Source organism: Rhinoraja longicauda, chromosome 1 (assembly GCF_053455715.1).
Source record: "Rhinoraja longicauda isolate Sanriku21f chromosome 1, sRhiLon1.1, whole genome shotgun sequence".
NCBI lineage: Eukaryota > Metazoa > Chordata > Chondrichthyes > Rajiformes > Arhynchobatidae > Rhinoraja > Rhinoraja longicauda.
The window spans coordinates 2,803,816-2,816,529 of NC_135953.1; the positions used below are offsets into that span (position 1 = coordinate 2,803,816).

General features: G+C 53.2%; 1 protein-coding gene across 1 annotated transcript; it reads left to right on the forward strand.

The window, feature by feature from the left end:
- LOC144598458 (protease-associated domain-containing protein 1-like) lies at nucleotides 1-12,705 on the forward strand. Its single transcript, XM_078408604.1, has 5 exons — nucleotides 1-112; nucleotides 1,883-1,983; nucleotides 9,457-9,566; nucleotides 11,438-11,605; nucleotides 12,495-12,705. The coding sequence occupies exons 1-5, from the start codon at nucleotides 46-48 to the stop codon at nucleotides 12,613-12,615; spliced, it is 567 nt and encodes a 188-aa protein (XP_078264730.1). The 5' UTR covers nucleotides 1-45; the 3' UTR covers nucleotides 12,616-12,705.
- Nucleotides 12,706-12,714: the final 9 nt, after the last annotated feature.

The window sequence follows — 12,714 nt, forward strand, 5'->3', positions numbered from 1 at the left end:
CCCCTCCCGGGCGCAGGGTGACTGACAGGCGCCGAAGCAGCGAGAATGTGCTCGCATTTCTGCCTCAAAAGCTCGCCTCTGCTACTCCTCCTGCACGTTCTGACCGCTGCAGGTGAGTTAATGCACCCCGCTGCCGTCAATGCAGCAACTGCCTTCAATGCACTTCAATGCAGACCACTGCCTTCAATGCACACCAATGCTTTCAATGCACCCCGCTGCTTCAATGCACCCCGCTGCCTTCAATGCACCCAATGCTTTCAATGCACCCCGCTGCCTTCAATGCACCCCAATGCCTTCAATGCACCCCGCTGCCTTCATTGCAGACCGCTGCCTTCAATGCACCCCAATGCCTTCAATGCACCCACTGCCTTCAATGCACCCGCTGCCTTCATTGCAGACGCTGCCTTCAATGCACCCCAATGCTTTCAATGCACCCCGCTGCCTTCAATGCACCCCAATGCCTTCATTGCAGACCGCTGCCTTCAATGCACCCCAATGCCTTCAATGCACCCCGCTGCCTTCATTGCAGACCGCTGCCTTCAATGCACCCCACTGCCTTCAATGCACCCCAATGCTTTCAATGCACCCCGCTGCCTTCAATGCACCCCAATGCCTTCAATGCACCCACTGCCTTCAATGCACCTGCAAGAGACCTGCAGGGCATTGTACAGGGCATTGGTGAGACCACACCTGGAGTATTGCGTACACTTTTGGTCTCCTAATCTGAGGAAAGACATTCTTGCCATAGAGGGAGTACAGAGATGGTTCACCAGATTGATTCCTCGGATGGCAGGACTTTCATATGAAGAAAGACTGGATAGACTCGGCTTGTACTCGCTGGAATTTAGAAGATTGAGGGGGGATCTTATAGAAACATATAAAATTCTTAAGGGGTTGGACAGGCTAGATGCAGGAAGATTGTTCCCGATGTTGGGGAAGTCCAGAACAAGGGGTCACAGTTTAAGGATAAGGGGGAAGTCTTTTAGGACCGAGATGAGAAAGTTTTTTTTCACACAGAGAGTGGTGAATCTGTGGAATTCTCTGCCACAGAAGGTAGTTGAGGCCATTCATTGGCTATATTTAAGAGGGAGTTAGATGTGGCCCTTGTGGCTAAAGGGATCAGGGGTATGGAGAGAAGGCAGGTACAGGTTACTGAGTTGGATGATCAGCCATGATCATATTGAATGGCGGTGCGTACAGGCTCGAAGGGCCGAATGGCCTACTCCTGCACCTTCTTTCTATGTTTCTATTGCGGCCAGCCTGCCAGGTGGGGAAAAAGTCACTGCTAGGCTGAGGCGGATTGCAAATTGACAGGGACTTTTGCAACCCCTGCTAGAAAATGACAAACAAAAAACATGGTTTACACCAAGGGATTGGACACGCTAGAGGCAGGAAACATGTTCCCCGAAGTTTGGGGGGGGGGGGGGGGGGGGTTCAGAACCAGGGCCCACAGTTTAAGAATAAAGGGTAGGCCATTTATGACTGAGAAGATGAAAAACGTTTTCTCAGGACAAGGTCACGTCACCTGTGGAATTCTCTGCCACAGAGGGCAGTGGAGGTCAATTCACTGGATGCTTTCAAGAGAGAGCTAGATAGAGCATTTAGGGTTAAAGGAATCAAGGGATATCGGGAGAAGGCAGGCAAGGGGTACTGATTGAGAATGATCAGCCATGATCACATTGAATGGCGGTGCTGGCTCGAAGGGCCAAATGGCCTCCCCCTGTACCTATTGTCTATTAAAACAAAGCCTCTCACTGTACCTCAGTACATGACACAATAATAAACCTAAACCCCTTGACAGTTATCAATCCACCCCACCCTCTCACTTAAGTTAGGCCCATTGATTTTTGATTTCCTATGATGCATTTTACTCCTTATACAGGTTTGGGAATCAACGAATATTTATATTTCCAAGTGCTGAGCCCGGCAGATATTCGTTACATCTTCCAGACCAGCCAGGCAAAGGACTTTGGTGACATCTTTGTAAGTACCGGTCTGCTGTTCCCCACCTCTCCTTCCTCACCCTTATCTGCCACTGTTACTTGTGCGCTGGTAGGGTTGCCATCTGTCCCGTGTTAGCCGGGCTAAATTAGTTTGTCCCGTAAGGGACCACCTTTGTCCTGGAGGCCGTGACACTGTAGGCCCCGATGCTGTAGGTCTAGACACTGTAGGCCCGGGGGGGGGGGGCGCTGTAGGCCCGGACACTGTCGGCCCCGATGCTGTAGGTCCAGACACTGTAGGCCCGGGGGCGCTGTAGGCCGTGACACTGAAGGCCCCGATGCTGTAGGTCCAGACACTGTAGGCCCGGGGGGGGGGGGGGGGGGCTGTAGGCCCCGACGCTGTAGGCCCCGACGCTGTAGGCTTCGATGCTGTAGGTCCAGACACTGTAGGCCCGGTGGGGGGGGGGGGGGGGGGGGGGGGGGCGCTGTAGGCCCAGATGCTGTAGGCCTCGATGCTCTAGGTCCAGACGCTGTAGGCCCGGGGGGGCACTGTAGGCCCCGACACTGTAGGCCCCGATGCTGTAGGTCCAGACACTGTAGGCCTGGACGCTGTAGGCCCCAATGCTGTAGTTCCAGAGACAGTAGGCCCGGGGGGGAGGCGCTGTAGGCCCCAACGCTGTAGGCCCCGACAGTTTAGGTCCCGACACTCTAGGTTTTCCGACATTTTGGCTCCGGACAGTCTAGGCACCGCCTAACGGAGGTTGCGTAGCAACCCGCCTCCCGGCCTGAACAGCCTCCATTGGTGGAGCGGGAACACGTGGCCGCTAGCTGGGTGAGGTCTCGTTGGGCGCGGGGCGGTGACGTCACCTTGTCCTGAGATAGTTGGCACCCCTATGAGCTGGTCAGGCCACATTTGGAGTATTGTGAGCAGTTTTGGGCCCCGTATCTGAGGAAGGATGTGCTGGCTCTGGAGAGGGTCCAGAGGAGGTTTACAAGAATGACCCCAGGAATGAGTGGGTTAACATATGGTGAGCGTTTGTCGGCAATGGGCCTGTACTCACTGGAGTTTAGAAGAATGAAACGTACCGAATTATGACAGGCTTGGATAGAGTGGATGGGGAGAGGATTAGTGCGGGTGTCAGGGGCCAGGGGGAGAAGGCAGGAGAATGGGGTTAGGAGGGAGAGATAGATCAGGCACGATTGAATAGCGGAGTAGCCGAATGGCCTGATTCCGCTCCTATCATTTCCACTAGTGGGAGAGTCTAGGCTACAGCCTCCAAATTAAACGACGGACTTTTAGAAAGCTGAGGAGGAATTTCTTCAGCCAGAGGTTGGTGAATCTGTGGGATTCTTTGCCACAGACGGCTGTGGAGGCCACAAGTCAATGGATATTTTTAATAATAATAATAATAATAATGTATTTTATTTATATAGCGCTTTTCATATACTCAAAGACGCTTTACAGAGATTTAGAGAACATAGGGAAATGAATAAATAGATAAATAAGTAAATAAATAAACGAACAGAGAAAGGAGACAGTAGGTGAGGTGACCTTCAGTGGTTGAAGGCAGTACTGAACAGGTGAGACTTCAGCGATGTTTTGAATGTGGTGAGTGTGGAGGAGTCTCTAACGGTTTGGGGTAGTGAGTTCCATAGGGTGGGAGCAGCGATGGAGAAAGCCCTGTCCCCCCAGGATCTGAGTTTGGTCCGGATGTGGGGGGATAGGAGATTGGCAGCAGCAGAGCGGAGGGTGCAGGTGGGAGTGTGCCTGTGGAGGAGGTCGGTCAGGTAGGATGGGGCCAGGTTATGGAGGGCTTTGTAGGTTATGAGGAGGATTTTGTACTGGATTCTCTGGGGGATGGGGAGCCAGTGGAGTTTATAAAGGACGGGGGTGATATGGTCACGGATCGGGGTGTGGGTGAGTAGACGGGCAGCGGAGTTTTGAATGTATTGAAGTTTACTGATGATTTTTGAGGGTGCGCCATAGAGGAGGCTGTTGCAGTAGTCCAGACGGGAGGTGATGAAGGCGTGGATGAGGGTTTCTGCAGCTGTGGAGGAGAGGGATGGACGGAGACGGCAATGTTTTTGAGGTGGAAGAAGGCTGTCTTTGTGATGTGTTTGATGTGTTTGTCGAAGGAGAGGGTTTGATCAAAGATGATTCCAAGATTCCGGATGTGAGGTGAGGTGGATACTGGGAGACCATCAATATTGAGGATGAAGTTTTGGGTGGATTTGGTGAGCGTTTTTGGACCAATGATGATGATTTCAGATTTGTTGCAATTGAGTTTGAGGAAATTTGATTGAAGCCAAGATTTTATTTCAGTGATGCAGTTTGTCAGTGTAGAGTGTGTGGTGGGGGAGATTGACTTGGTGGAGATGAGGAGCTGGATATCATCGGCGAAGCAGTGGAAGTTGAGACCATGACGGCGGATTAATTGACCAAGGGGGAACAGGTAGAGGATGAAGAGGAGGGGGCCAAGGACTGAGCCTTGGGGGACACCTTGGGGAGGGGAGCGGTGGGGGATTTACAGTTGTTAATGGAGATGAACTGGTGTCTGTCAGAGAGGTAAGATTTGAACCAGGATAGGGCTGTGCCGGTGATGTTAAGGGAGGTTTCAAGTCGGGTGAGGAGAATGGAGTGATTTATGGTGTCAAAGGCGGCGCTGAGGTCAAGTAGGATGAGGATGTTGAGGTTGCCAGCGTCGGAGGAGAGGAGAATGTCGTTTGTGATTTTGAGGAGCGCAGTTTCAGTACAGTGGTTGGAGCGGAATCCGGATTGGAAAGTTTCATACAGGTTATTGGTAGAGAGGTGGTATTTGAGTTGGGAAGCTACAGCACGTTCCAAAACTTTGGACAGAAAGGGTAGGTTGGAGATTGGTCTGAAGTTGTTTGGGGTGTCAGGGTTTAGACCAGGTTTTTTCAGAATGGGGGTGACAGCAGCGATTTTGAGGGATGGCGGGACGATGCCAGGGGACAGGGAGGAGTTTATTGTTGCAGTGATAAGTGGAGAGAGAGCAGGAAGGCAGGCCTTGACAAAGCTGGAGGGGATGGGGTCCCTCTTTAAGGTGGAGATTGACAGGTTCTTGATTAGTGCGGCTGTCAGGGGTTATGGGGAGAAGGCAGGAGAATGAGGTTAGGAGGGAGAGATAGATCGGCCATGATTGAATGGCGGGGCAGACTTGATGGGCTGAATGGCCTAATCCTGCTTCTGTTACTTATGACCCAGTGCCATTAGGGTCACAAGAACAGTACAGACAACACATTGGGTCAACTTAGATTCCCGCGGCCCTCTCTACAAACCGTCTGCAGGTCTGACAACGGGCACGGTGGTGCAGCGGGTAGACAATAGACAATAGGTGCAGGAGGAGGCCATTCGGCCCTTCGAGCCAGCACCGCCATTCAATGTGATCATGGCTGATCATTCTCAATCAGTACCCCGTTCCTGCCTTCTCCCCATACCCCCTGACTCCGCTATCCTTACGAGCTCTATCTAGCTCTCTCTTGAATGCATTCAGAGAATTGGCCTCCACTGCCTTCTGAGGCAGAGAATTCCACAGATTCACAACTCTCTGACTGAAAAGGTTTTTCCTCATCTCAGTTCTAAATGGCCTACCCCTTATTCTTAAACTGTGGCTCCTGGTTCTGGACTCCCCCAACATTGGGAACATGTTTCCTGCCTCTAACGTGTCCAACCCCTTAATAATCTTATAGGCACCGCTGTTTGTGTTAAAACTGTAATTGTGTGTCTTGTGTTCTTTATTGTTCACTGCTGGACCCTGACGTGAGAGGACGCTGGCACTATTTGTTCACCGCTTCTCCGTCAGGACAGTTCGTTTGTTTGTTTTTATGTCTTGACTGTTTCTGTAAAGCGTCTTTGAGCATTTGGAAAAGCGCGATAAAAAATAAATGTTTATTATTATTATTATTATTATTATTGTTATTATTATACATTTCGATAAGATCTCCTCTCATCCTTCTAAATTCCAGTGTATACAAGCCTAGTCGCTCCAGTCTTTCAACATACGACAGTCCCGCCATTCCGGGAATTAACCTAGTAAACCTACGCTGCACGCCCTCAATAGCAAGAATGATACAGCAGGGAAACAGGCCCTTCTGCCCACCATCTGTAGTGATGAACTGCAGATGCTGGTTTAAATCGAAGGTAGATACAAAATGCTGGAGTAACTCAGTGGGTCAGGCTGAGAGAGCAGGAGATGCTGCCTGTCCTGCTGAGTTACTCCAGCATTTTGTATCTACCTTCTGCCCACCAAGTCCATGCAGACCGTCGATCACCGGTTCACACTCCCTACACACTGGGGAGCAAGTTACGGAAACCAATTGACTTACAAACCTGCACGTCTTTGGAGTGTGGGAGGAAACCAGAGCACCCGGAGAAAACCCACTCGGTCACGGGGAGAACGTACAAACTCCGTACAGACGGCACCCGTGGTCGGGATTGAACCCGGGTCTCTGGCGCTGTGAGGCAGCAACTCTACCGCTGCGCCACCCTGCGGCCCTAAGGCCGACTCAAATACTTGCCCCCCTCTGATAGAAAATACAAGTCACTGTTGGTGTGTGGGTTGTATTGGGTTTGTGAGAGAGAGAGAGAGAGAGAGAGAGAGAGAGAGAGGTAGATAGAGAGAGAAAGAGGCAGACATACAGAGGGAGAGAGATAGATAGAGAGAGATAGAGATAAACAGAGAGAGACAGACAGCGAGACAGAGACAGCGAGGAGAGAGAGAGAGAGAGAGAGAGAGAGGGGACAGAGAGAGAGGGTCAGAGAGAGAGAGAGAGTCAGTGTGAGAGAGAGACAGAGAGAGAGAGACTCAGAGAGACAGACAAAGAGAGAGAGAGAGAGATAGAGAGAGACAGAGAGAGAGAGAGACAGAGACAGATAGAAAGAGAGAGAGAGAGACAGAGAGAGAGAGAGACAGAGAGAGAGAGAGAGAGACAGAGAGAGAGAGAGAGAGACAGAGACAGATAGAAAGAGAGAGAGAGAGAGAGAGGGAGACAGAGAGAGAGAGAGAGAGAGAGACAGAGAGAGAGAGAGAGACAGAGGGAGAGAGAGTTAGTTGGTTAGTTGGCTCGGTGCCCCCTCTACTGTCAAGACATGGCATTGCAGCTCTTTATCACCTGTTCAGGTGTGTCAGCACAGACACAAGAGACTGCTGGTGCAGGAATCTTCAGCAAACCACAATCTGCCGGTGGTTGGTAGGATTTTAGAGTCCATTATAAAGGATGAGGTTATGGAGTACTTAGAAGCTCAGGGTAACGTAGGCGGAGGTCAGCATGGCTTTGTGAAGGGGAGGTCTTGCCTGACAAACTTGCTGGATTCTTTGAAGAACTGAATGGCAGGGCAGGACAAAGGAGAGTCAGTCTGAAGAAGGGTCTCGACCCGAAACCTCACCCATTCCTTCTCTCCTGAGACGCTGCCTGACCCGCTGAAGTTACTCCAACATTTTGTGTCTACCGTCAGTAGATGTTGTTGACTCAGATTCTTGCTATTGAGGGCGTGCAGCGATAGGTTCACCAGGTTAATTCCGGGATGGTGGGACTGTCGTATGTTGAAATAATGAGGTCGACTGGGCTTGTATTTGCTGGAATTTAGAAGGATGGGAGGGGATCATACAGAAACATATACAATTCTTAAGGGATTGGACAGGCTAGATGCAGGAAAAATGTTCCCAATGTTGCGGGAGTCCAGAACCAGGGGCCACAGTTTAAGGCTAGGCCATTTTAGGACTGAGATGAGGAAAACACTTTTTCACCCAGAGAGTTGTGAATCTGGAATTCTGTGCCACAGAAAACGGTGGAGGTCAATTCACTGGATGTTTTCAAGAGAGTGTTAGATTAGCTCTTAGGGCCTAACGGAATCAAGGGATATGAGGAGAACGTAGGAACGGGGTACTGATTGAGAATGATCAGCCACGAACACATTGAATGGCGGTGCTGGCTCGAAGGTCCGAATGGCCTCCTCCTGCACCTATTTTTCTATGTTTTCTATACCCGAGATGTGTTCTAGTCAATTTGTTTTATGGGAACATGGAATGATCCCAGGAATGCGTGGTTAACCTATGACGAGCGTTTGTCGGCACTGGGCCTGTACTCACTGAGTTTAGAAGGATGAAGGGGGACCTCATTGAAACGTACAGAATAGTGAGCGGCCTGGATAGAGTGGATGTGGAGAGGATGGTTTCCACTAGTGGGAGAGTCTAGGACCAGAGGCACAGCCTCAGAAATAAAGGGCACAGAATAAAGGTAGCGCAGCGGTAGAGTTGCTGCCTTACAGCGAATGCAGCCGCCGGAGACTCGGGTTCGATCCTGACTACGGGCGCCGTCTGTACGGAGTTTGTACGTTCTCCCCGTGACCTGCGTGGGTTTTCTCCGAGATCTTCGGTTTCCACCCACACTCCAAAGACGTGCAGGTTTGTTGGTTAATTGGCTGGGCAAATGTAGAAAAAATGTCCGAGTGAGTGTAGGATAGTGTTAGTGTGCCGGGATCGCTGGGCGGGCGCGGACCCGGTGGGCCGAAGGGCCTGTTTCTGTGCTGTATCTCTAAATCTAAAATCTAAATCTAAAAATCTAAAGGACGTTCCTTTAGGAATTAGATGAGGAGGAATTTCTTTAGACAGAGGGTGGTGAATCTGTGGAATTCGTTGCCACAGATGCTGTGGAGGGCCGTCAGTGATATTTTTAAGGCAGACATAGATAGATTCTTGATCAGTGCGGGTGTCAGGGGTTATGGGGAGAAGGCAGGAGAAATGGGGTTAGGAGGATCAGCCATGATCTGAATGGTGGAGTAGACTTGATGGGCCGATGGCCTAATCTACTCCTATCACATGAAGTTATGAAACTATATCAATGATTTGGATGAGACACACAGGGCACGATTAGTAAGTTTGCCTGATGATACAAAAGTGAGTGGTTTTGCAGATAGTGAGATGGTTGTGAATGATTGCAGCAGGATCTGGATCGATTGGCCAGGTGGGCGGAGGAATGGTTGATGGAATTTAATACAGAGACGTGTGAGGTGTTGTATTTTGTGACGTCGAACAAGGGCAGGATCAACAATCAGGAGGGGAATAGATCGGGTAGATGCACAGAGTCTCTTGCCCAGAGTAGGGGAATCGAGGACCAGAGGACATAGGTTCAAGGTGAAGGGGAAAAGATTTAACAGGAATCTGAGGGGTCACTTTTTCACACAGAGGGTGGTGGGTGTATGGAACGAGCTGTCAGAGGAGGTAGTTGAGGCTGAGACCATCTCAACGTTTAAAACAGGTACATGGATAGGCACAAAATGCTGGAGTGACTCAGCGGGACAGGCAGCATCTCTGGAGATGGTTTTCTTGGGACATGGATAGGACAGGCTTGGAGGGATAAACGTGGGACGAGTGTAGATGGGACATGTTGGCCGGTGTGGGCAAGTCGGGCTGAAGGGGTGTGTGTGTGTGTGAGTGTGAGTGTACGAGGTGTGTGCTGTGGGCGGGTGCGTGACGGTGTGGCCTTCTCTCCACAGCACGCCAGGTACGAGCACATTTACCTGGTTCCCACCGACCCGCCACACGCCTGCAGTGACCTCAACAATGGACCTTCTGTCCGCGACCAGATTGCCCTGGTGGAGCGAGGGTAGGTATCGCTACAGCCACTACCACTACCACGGGTCTGTGAATCATCTCCACTCTCCCACCCCACCCCACCCCACCGGGCGGTAGAGTTGCTGGAAACCCGGGTTCCATCCCGACTAGTTCCCCATTCACTGGAGTTTAGAAGGATGAGAGGGGATGAAGGATTAAGAGGATAGAGCTCTTAAGGATAGCGGAGTCAGGGGGTATGGGGAGAAGGCAGGACCGGGGTACTGATTGAGAATGATCAGCCATGGTCACATTGAATGACGGTGCTGGCTCGATGGGCCGAATGGCCTCCTCCAGCACCTATTGTCTATTGTAATAGAAATATATACAATTATAAAAGGACTGGACAAGCTATATGCAGGAAAAATGTTCCCAATGTTAGGGGAGTCCAGAACCAGGGGCCACACAGTCTAAGAATAAAAGGGAGGCCATTTAGACAACAAACAATATCATATCATATCATATCATATATATACAGCCGGAAACAGGCCTTTTCGGCCCTCCAAGTCCGTGCCGCCCAGTGATCCCCGTACATTAACACTATCCTACACCCACTAGGGACAATTTTTACATTTACCCAGCCAATTAACCTACATACCTGTACGTCTTTGGAGTGTGGGAGGAAACCGAAGATCTCGGAGAAAACCCACGCAGGTCACGGGGAGAACGTACAAACTCCTTACAGTGCAGCACCCGTAGTCAGGATCGAACCTGAGTCTCCGGCGCTGCATTCGCTGTAAAGCAGCAACTCAATAGGTTTGTTGGCATTCAGAGAATTGGCCTCCACTGCCTTCTGAGGCAGAGAATTCCACAGATTCACAACTCTCTGACTGAAAAAGGTTTTCCTCATCTCCGTTCTAAATGGCCTACCCCTTATTCTTAAACTGGGGCCCCTGGTTCTGGACTCCCCCAACATTGGGAACATGTTTCCTGCCTCTAACGTGTCCAACCCCTTAATAATCTTATACGTTTCGATAACTGAGGTGAGAAGGAACTTTTTCACCCAGAGTTGTGAATTTGTGGATATCTCTGCCACAGAGGGCAGTGGAAGCCAATTCACAGGATGGATTTAAGAGAGAGTTAGATAGAGATCTAGGGGCTAGTGGGATCAAGGGATACGGGGAGAAGGCAGGCACGGGTTACTGATTGTGGATGATCAGCCATGATCACAATGAATGGCGGTGCTGGCTCGAAAGGGCCAAATGGCCTCCTCCTGCACCTATTTTCTATGTTTCTATGACTATGGGCGCCGTCGGTACGGAGTTTGTACGTTCTCCCCGTGACCTGCGTGGGTTTTCTCCGAGATCTTCGGTTTCCTCCCACACTCCAAAGACGTACGTGTTTTTGTTAATTGGCTTGGTATAAATGTAAATTGTCCTTAGTGTGAGTAGGATAGCGTTAGTGTGCGGGGATCGCTGGGCGGCAGGGAATCTGTGGGCCAAAGGGCCTGTTTCCGTGCTGTATCTTTAAACTAAACTAGACTAGAGGGATATGGGCCAAATGCAGGCAGATGGGACGAGTGGAGATGGGACATTGTTGGGCCAGTGTGGGCAGGTTGGGCCGAAGGGCCTGTTTCCACTGTTTTTCTCTATGCTGGTGTAACTATGTGTGTGTGTCTTTGTGTGTGGGTGTCCGTCCGTGCGCGTGTGTCCGTGTGTGTGTCCGTGTGTGTGTGTGTGTCCATGCGCGTGTCCGTGTGTGTGTGCGCGCGTGTGTCCGCGTGTGTGTCCATGCGTGTGTGTGTGCGTGTGTGTCCCCGTGTGCGCATGTCCGTGCATGTGTCCATGCGTGTGTCCGCGTGTCCGTGCGTGTGTCCGTGTCCGTATGTGCGCGTGTCCGTCCGTGTCTGTGTGTGTGTGTGTGCAGGGCGTGTTCGTTCCTGTCCAAGGCGCGTGTAATCCAGGAGCACGGGGGCCGGGCCATCATCATCTCCGACAACACGCTGGACGATGACAGCGGCTACGTGGAGATGGTGCAGGACGGCAGCGCCCGCACCTCACACATCCCCGCGCTCTACCTGCTCGGCAAGGACGGGTCAGTGTGTCCCACACGCACTCCCACCTCGCAAATCCCCGCGCTCTACCCGCTCGGTCCCCTCTCCCCCCCCCCCCCCCCCGCTCGGTCCCCTCTCCCCGCGCTCGGTCCCCTCTCCCCCCGCTCGGCCATCTCCCCCCCCCCGCTCGGTCCCCTCTACCCCCCCCCGCTCGGTCCCCTCTCCCCCCCCCGCTCGGCCCTCTCCCCCCTCCCCGCTCGGTCCCCTCTCCCCCCGCTCGGTCCCCTCTCCCTGCGCTCGGCCCTCTCTCCCCCCCCCCCCCGCTCGGGCCCCCTCTCCTGCGCTCGGCCCTCTCTCCCCCCCCCCCGCTCGGTCCCCTCTCCCCCCGCTCGGTCCCCTCTCCCCCCGCTCGGTCCCCTCTCCCTGCGCTCGGCCCTCTCTCCCCCCCCCCCCCCCCGCTCGGTCGTCCCCCCCCCCGCTCGGTCCCCTCTCCCCCCGCTCGGTCCCCTCTCCCCCCGCTCGGTCCCCTCTCCCCCCGCTCGGTCCCCCTCTCCCCCCGCTCGGTCCCCTCCCCCCCCCCGCTCGGTCCCCTCCCCCCCCCGCTCGGTCCCCTCTCCCTGCGCTCGGCCCTCTCTCCCCCCCCGCCCGCTCGGCCCCCTCTCCCCCCGCTCGGTCCCCTCTCCCTGCGCTCGGCCCTCTCTCCCTGCGCTCGGCCCTCTCTCCCCCCCCCGCTCGGTCCCCTCTCCCCCCGCTCGGTCCCCTCTCCCCCCGCTCGGTCCCCTCTCCCCCTGCTCGGTCCCCTCCCCCCCCGCTCAGTCCCCTCTCCCTGCGCTCGGCCCTCTCTTCCCCCCCCCCCCGCTCGGCCCCCTCTCCCCCCCCCCCCCCGCTCGGCCCCCTCTCTCCCTGCCTGACAGGCCTCTCTCTCTGCAGCTACATGATCCGGCGGTCCCTGGACGTGCATGGACTGCCCTGGGCTGTGATCTCCATCCCGGTCAACGTTAGTGCCATGCCCACCTTCCAGCTCAAACAGCCACCCTGGAACCTGTGGTGACATGAGACCCTCTACCCCCCACCCCCACCTCGCCAACGCACACAACGCCTGAGGAAGGGTCCCCACCAGAAACGTCACGCACTCCTCTCCACACCCCAC

Bases quoted from the DNA above. Each gene is read 5' to 3' on its own strand.
- LOC144598458 (XM_078408604.1), top strand. From the start codon at position 46: ATGTGCTCGCATTTCTGCCTCAAAAGCTCGCCTCTGCTACTCCTCCTG. The intron at 9,567-11,437 runs GTAGGTATCGCT...GTGTGTGTGCAG, and splicing joins ATTGCCCTGGTGGAGCGAGG to GGCGTGTTCGTTCCTGTCCA. The intron at 11,606-12,494 runs GTCAGTGTGTCC...CTCTCTCTGCAG, and splicing joins TACCTGCTCGGCAAGGACGG to CTACATGATCCGGCGGTCCC.